Consider the following 6987-nt stretch of genomic DNA (forward strand, 5'->3'; position numbering starts at 1 on the left):
CCCGCCCCGCCCGCCGGCTCTCCGTTTCCCTTTGTCTGCCTCGGTCTCTCCCACCCCATCCCTGGGCTCTTTCCCCGTTGTCCCGCGCGGGCAGTCGGGCCCCGCCGTGCCAGTTGACCAAACGAGGAGGCTCGCCGCTAACGCCGCAGGGCACGGCTAGAACTGGTCCTCGCCGCCCCCGCTGCCGCCGCCGCCGCCGCCGCCGCCGCCGAGCCCGCGGCTCCTCCGGGTCCTAGAGCGCTCGCCGAGGCCCGTGCTTCCGCTTCCCGTCCCGCCCCGCGGCGCCCGGGACGTGGGCCGAGCCCCCTCCCGGCGTGGCGTGGAGCCCGTACCCCAGCCGCTGGCTGCTGGGTCCCTGTTGTACCGAGGGGAACAGGGCGGCGGGTGCCCTCGGAGTCACCGGGCCCTCGTCGGGGTCCTGGACCGACGGTGCAGCGCGCGACACAGCCCTGGGGCGCCGAGCTTCGCGGCGCAGCGGACTTGGAGTGGCCGAGAGCCATCGGTACAGGTGAGGGCGGCGGTCGGCGCAGCGCTGGCAGGTAATGGATGCTTGAGGACCCCGGAAAGTCGGACGTGGCCGAAGGGGCTGGGGAGCAAAATCTGAGGGGAAGAATCCAACGTTTCTGAGCACCTACTGTGTGCCGGGCGGTGAGGGGCATCCTCGCTAACGCTCTCCCCTCCCCCTTCACTCAGCCCTGCTGCAGGCCTCCAGGCTCAATTGTGGTAACCTCTGGTGCTCTTTCCTCCTCAGCATGCGTTCTGTTGTAAATCCAGCTCTAATACTGGCTCCCTTCTCAAAACCTTCTCTAGCTTTCTTATTTTTAGTAATTAAAAGCTTTAGTGAACCTAGTGTTAAGTACAGACCTTGCGTGCTCAGACTAGTCTCTGTATCCTTTTCCAAATAACCGCGTTCCTTTCCTTAGTTTTGTTTTTGCCTTAGAATAATACGGGTCCTTGACTTCTTATCTCTTGCCTCTTGTGACAGCAGGGTTGTTCCGAATCCATAGTTAGAATCGTGCTACTTTGTTTTTTCTCTCCTACACCCCATATCTGTATATCTTTAGGGAAGTTAGTACATACAAAATCGTTGAAGTTACCGGGACAGAATAGAGCCAAAGGGGGAGAGGGTGGAGAATTCAGATCCAGTCAGGCAGTATATATAGTAAGACAGTCTCAAAAAATGGAGGAAAAAAAAAAAAACCCACAGAAATTCAATTGAAAGACCACACACTAGGTTTTCTAAATAGAGATACTGTGGTATAACACAGGCTTGGGTAGATAGGAGTTAGAGACTTGGGCCGTTTTCTACTAACTTTCATGTGATGGTGACACATGCATTTAATCCTAGCACTCACAGGAAGCAGAGGCAGGCACACCTCTCTGAGTTCCAGGTCATCAGAGTGAACTCCAGGACAGCCTTTCTACACAGAGAAACCCTGTTTTTTTTTTGGGGGGGGGGGGATTGCTTTATTTCTCTTTATTTCCATGAGTGTAAAACAAAGAGACTAATGTTACTAATAGGATTTTGAAGGTCCCGTGTTGCCGGGCAGTGGTGCACGCTTTTAATCCCAGCACTTGGGAGGCAGAGGCAGGCGGATTTCTGAGTTCGAGGCCAGCCTGGTCTACAAGAGTGAGTTCCAGGATAGCCAGGGCTACACAGAGAAACCCTGTCTTGAAAAACCAAAAAAGAAAAAAAAAAAAAAAGAAGGTTACAAACATAGTAAGCCAGGATGATAGGCTAGGAAAACTTTGTTTTGTTACTATGTAGCTGACCTTGAAGTCAGATCCACTTGCCTCTGCCTCCCCAGTGTTGTGATTAAAAGCATGTGCCACCACGCCCGGCAGGACTGAAAGTTCAATGCCAGCCTGGGCAAGTTATCAAAACCTCTGTCTCAGCTGAGGATTGTAGCACAGTGGTACTTATAATTAGTGAAAGACAGATAATTAGTGCTCCCTAAGTTCAGTAGAGAGGGAGAAAATTCAGGGGAACATGCATCCTTAAAGATGTCTTACTGGGGAAGTTACCGGAGGTCGCCACTAGGGGTAGAGGTTCTGGGGTCCACTCTGGGAGCAATAAAAAGAAAGATGAGGTTGAGCCAAAGGGTGAGATTTATAACTGTTTTCTTTCTCTAGTTCTAGGGACTGAGAATATGGAGGCTTCTCCGGTGGATGAGTTTGAACATACACCACAGGAGAGGGATGGCCCAGAGTTCAAGGAAGAGGAACAGTTAGCCCCAGGTCATGAAGCAGGAAATGCTTCTCTCAAACCCGAAGGCATTCAGAGCTGGGATGACCTATGGGTTCGAAGAGAGGGGCTTGGAAAGCGCCAGCCTCGAGATCCAGTCCCCCGGGTCCTGGGAGAACCCCGGTGGGGACAGGGCGGTAATGACCGAGCTGCAGTGTGTGGTGAATGTGGCAAGAGCTTCAGGCAGATGTCCGATTTGGTGAAACACCAGAGGACTCACACAGGGGAGAAGCCCTACAAGTGTGGTGTCTGTGGCAAGGGCTTTGGGGACAGCTCAGCCCGAATCAAACATCAACGAACTCACACTGGCGAGAAGCCCTATCGGGTCCGGCCACCACCAGCCCCAGGTCCTCCCAAGATGCCTCGATCTCGGATTCCCGCCGGTGAACGCCCCACTATCTGTGGTGAATGTGGCAAGAGCTTCCGGCAGAGCTCTGACCTGGTAAAGCACCAGCGTACACACACAGGGGAGAAGCCCTACAAGTGTGGCATCTGTGGCAAGGGCTTTGGGGACAGTTCTGCTCGAATAAAGCACCAGCGGACACACAGAGGGGATCAACTCCCCCGGCCCGTGGTTCCCCGACGGCAGCCATCTCAGGCAACTCCAGCAGCTCCACACAGACCTAAGGCCCAGGACAAGCCATATATCTGCACTGACTGTGGCAAAAGGTTTGTACTCAGCTGCAGCCTACTGAGCCACCAGCGTAGTCACTTAGGACCCAAGCCCTTCGGTTGTGATGTCTGTGGAAAGGAGTTTGCACGGGGCTCTGACCTGGTGAAGCATCTGCGGGTACACACAGGTGAGAAGCCCTACCTGTGCCCCGAGTGTGGGAAGGGCTTTGCTGACAGCTCTGCCCGCGTGAAGCACCTCCGCACCCACAGTGGCCAGAGGCCTCACGCCTGCCCAGAATGTAACCGCAGCTTTAGCCTCAGCTCCACTCTTCTCCGTCACCGCCTCACCCACGTGGAGCCTCAGGACTTCAGTTTCTCAGCCTACCCTGTAATTCCAGTCATCCCCAGCCCACCTCCACCTCCTCCTGGCACCAGCCCCTCACTGACGCCTCGAAGCCCTTCACATTCCAGTGATGGGCCTTTTGGCCTACCTGGCTTGGAACCAGAGCCCGGGGGCCCGCAGGCTGGGGAGCCACCTCCGCCAATGGCAGGTGACAAGCCCCACAAGTGTCCCGAGTGTGGCAAAGGTTTCCGCCGAAGCTCGGATCTGGTGAAACACCATCGTGTGCACACAGGGGAGAAACCCTACCTCTGTCCCGAGTGTGGCAAGGGTTTTGCTGACAGTTCTGCCCGAGTCAAGCACCTCCGCACCCACCAGGGCGAACGCACTAGACCACCACCACCATCTACTCTCCTGCGGCCCCATAACCCACCTGGTTCTGTACCCATAGTTCCTCAGTCTCGGGTGCGGGGCCAGCCCTCTGGACCCAGCCAGCTTCATGTGTGTGGCTTCTGTGGTAAAGAGTTCCCCCGGAGCTCAGATTTAGTCAAACACAGGCGTACACATACCGGGGAGAAGCCATACAAATGTGCAGAGTGTGGCAAGGGCTTCGGTGACAGCTCTGCTCGTATAAAGCACCAGCGTGGGCATCTGGCCTTAAGGCCCTTTGGGGTAGGGGATGTTCGGCCCAGGTCCCTTCAGGAGGAGTCACCAGCTGGAATGGAGTGATGGGGAGTCTCGAGAGGGAGGGCATCTGCTGCTGAAGGCAGAGAAGACTTGGGGATGGTGGGAGGGATGAGGAGGATGAGAATAGCTAGAAACAGATCAGAGACTGTTTATAACCTTCATGCTCAGGAAACTGTCTTGGTTAGGTGTTGGGACCTTGCCAGTGTAAGCTGTTTCGCAGCTTCTAGAAAACTGCTAGCACAGATTAGGCCCTCAATAGTTATAACATTGATGAGCTGGACTCAATTCTAAAATCCTACTGCCTCCTGTTAAGAACACACCCCTCAGCTGGACACAGTTAGGTCCAACCTTTAGTTCCAGCACTCAGGAGGCAAAGGCAGGCAGATCTCTTGAGTTCATGGTCAGACTGATCTACATAGAGAGTTCTAGGTCAGCCAGAACTCCATGGTCAAACAAACAAACAAACAAAAAAACCTTGATCCTTTCAACCTTAGAATGGGAGAGCAGAGTGTTGGAATTTTAGGGATCAAGGCAGGGCATCGTGACCACCCCTGAGGGTGAAGTATTGCTGTGGGGAAGGCAGTTTCCCCTCTGCCTTTAGGTCACTGGACATGGCTTTATCCAAGAAGGGCACTTTGGGAAAGAACTTACATCTGTATGCGTTTGAGGGTCCTTCCCAGTCAGACCCTGAGACACTGGTGGACTAGAAGAGCAGCAGGAGCACTCAGAGCTTCCAGTCTGGATGCAAAGCCTAGGTCATCGTGGACATCCGAAAAGACCAACCTGCTGAGCAAGGGCAGGGCCAGTGCAGGCCAGAGAAGCTTCAAGTTTCCACAGCTAAGTGTCTGTCTGTCTGTCTCCTTATTAATAAATTGTCCCTTACCTGAGGATTGCTGTGTGTGGGGATATGTGTGTGTGTGTGTATACATAGGTACATATAAAAGACAGCAAGGACTGAAGTAGGAATAGAGGCTCTGCCATAGGCAAAGCCCTCAGCCATGATATTTAAATGGGTCCCATACCTTAAGTCCATTAAATAAAAGAGATTGTCTTAGACAACTAAGCTGCTTTCATTGGAGGAAGGTGTCAAGTGTCACCTGTAATCCCAGAATTTAAGAGGATGAGGCAGGAGGATCACTCAGAACTGAGACAGGCTGGGTAGTCTTAAGGTCTGTCAACTGATGCCCTAGGCCAGTCTGGTTGCCCACAAGAACCTAACTACAACATGGACCCTTGAAAAGAATGTGAAGTACCAAGGAGGGAGGAGCAGTGACTGGGAAGTGGGAGGCTGGTGATCAGTGAGCCTGGCAAAATGTTGCCAACCTGCCTGGCACAGGTTCAGAAAGTCTGGATGCTAGTTCCAACAAGGGATGTTGGAAGACCCACCTCCAGAGACCTTTAAAAATTCTGCTATGTCCCCAGCAGTAGATCTTCCTCAGGAGCAGGAAGCAGGTCCCTATTTTGTTCTGAGTAAAGAACCAATGGACAGGGGAAGGAGTAGTCACAGGAATTCTCCCAAAATCTTAGCCATCTGACTGGCTTCCTCGGAGCCCTCGGAGGGACTTTAGGGAAGTTCTTCCTGATGTTTTGTCTCCTGTCTCTGAGCTGACCCCAGTGAACTTTGTAAATTGCTGTTAGGCCACTGTTAGCCTCTTCACTGCTCCATTGAAAACTGTGGTACTCTGTAGAGTATAACTCCTGGGTTGGATGGGTGGCTCAGTGCTGAAGAGAGCCTGTCTTTGTCCCAGCTTACACACCAACCCTAGCTTCAGTCAGGGGATCTGGTCCCCTCTTCTGAATTCTGTTGCATCAGACATGCACATGGTGCACATAGCAAACACTCATACACATAACATTATGATTTTATTTTTTTTTTTTTTTAAAGATGGGAACCTCTGCTAATCCCAAAGATTAGAGGAGAAAGACCATCAATCCAAATCATTGTGGTCAAATTAAAGCAAGCAAAGCAAACTTGTGTACATGGGCTCCCTCTTCCTAAGGCAGGATGTGATGAAGACAAGGTTTCAGGAGTAGGGGGTTACAGAAGCATGACATCAGCATTTAGGAAGTCGTTAAGGACCTCCTAAACCAAAGAAGGTAACCATAGGTGTTATACAATCTTCTGAAACAAAGATAGGGTTGCAAGATATAAGTAACTTTTTGAAACAAAGGCATGATTGCCATTCCTGGAACAGGCAGTACAGAACCATGTGTAGTTAAGGTTACAGGTAAAGCCTAGCTGAATCCTTGAAAGACAGGTTTAATCATAAGCAGGATGGATCTAGTGTATCTTTACTGTAAAATGGCTTTTAAGCCTAAAATGGAGGGAGGCAGGTTAGTTCTTCAGTAGTCATAACTTCAGGTAGTCATAACAACCTTCTGAAACAGAGGTAGGGTTTCAAGATGGTGATAAACAGTTTTTTGAAACAAAGGCATGATTGCCATTTCCTGGAACAGGCAGTACAGAACCATGTGTAGTTAAGGTTACAGGTGGGGCATGGCCCAATCTGGAGAAACAGATCTAATCATAAACAGGAATGAGCCTAGTTTTTCTTTACTATGGCTTTTAAGCCTAGGATGGAGGCAGCTCAATCATCAGTGCCTTAGAGCTTCCACTCACATTGCTTTTTAGAGCGAAGCCTCTTGGTTCCTTTCCTTCACTGAGAACTCAGCTGAGACAGTAAAACTCAAATCTAGGAGATTTGAAGAGGACTTATCCAAAACAACTGACAGAGCCTGTTGTGTTCTGCATTGTAGGTTTTTAAGTTTTAAGGAAGATTGTGAGGTAGAAGGCATATATTTATGGGTGTAAGATGCCTCCCTTTCACCTTCCCTCATGATGGGTTATGTTGGGGTCCAGGAACCCCTCCAGAGTAGCTTGGAGTCCAGAGGTGAGCCACCACAACCAACTTCAAATTTCTGTTCCCAGTCCTATTAGGAGCTGATGCCCACAAACCACATGGACACTGATCTCTGTCAGACAGAGATGGTTTATTGAACGCATACCCTAAGACTGATTTTTCTCTGTCAGCTTATAAAGGCTAAAACTGCAAAAAACCACAATGAGCTCATATGCAGGTGCAGGAAGTGCTGCCCAATGGTA

General features: G+C 51.1%; 1 protein-coding gene across 2 annotated transcripts; it reads left to right on the forward strand.

Annotated features, from left to right (window-relative positions):
- Znf48 (zinc finger protein 48) lies at positions 1–4772 on the forward strand. 2 transcript variants are annotated; one of them, XM_034486265.2, is made up of 2 exons: positions 1–508; positions 2134–4772. In XM_034486265.2, exon 2 carries the CDS (start codon positions 2151–2153, stop codon positions 3924–3926), a length of 1776 nt encoding a protein of 591 aa, XP_034342156.1. In that variant the 5' UTR covers positions 1–508; positions 2134–2150; the 3' UTR covers positions 3927–4772. The 2 variants fall into 2 exon arrangements, with proteins under 2 accessions (XP_034342156.1, XP_034342151.1); XM_034486260.2 differs by having other exon boundaries at positions 202–539.
- The last annotated feature ends 2215 nt before the right edge of the window (positions 4773–6987 follow it).

This window comes from Arvicanthis niloticus, chromosome 1 (assembly GCF_011762505.2).
Source record: "Arvicanthis niloticus isolate mArvNil1 chromosome 1, mArvNil1.pat.X, whole genome shotgun sequence".
Lineage (NCBI taxonomy): Eukaryota > Metazoa > Chordata > Mammalia > Rodentia > Muridae > Arvicanthis > Arvicanthis niloticus.

What these genes read in the sequence shown, in the direction of transcription:
- Znf48 (XM_034486265.2), top strand. Translation starts at nt 2,151, where the DNA reads ATGGAGGCTTCTCCGGTGGATGAGTTTGAACATACACCACAGGAGAGG.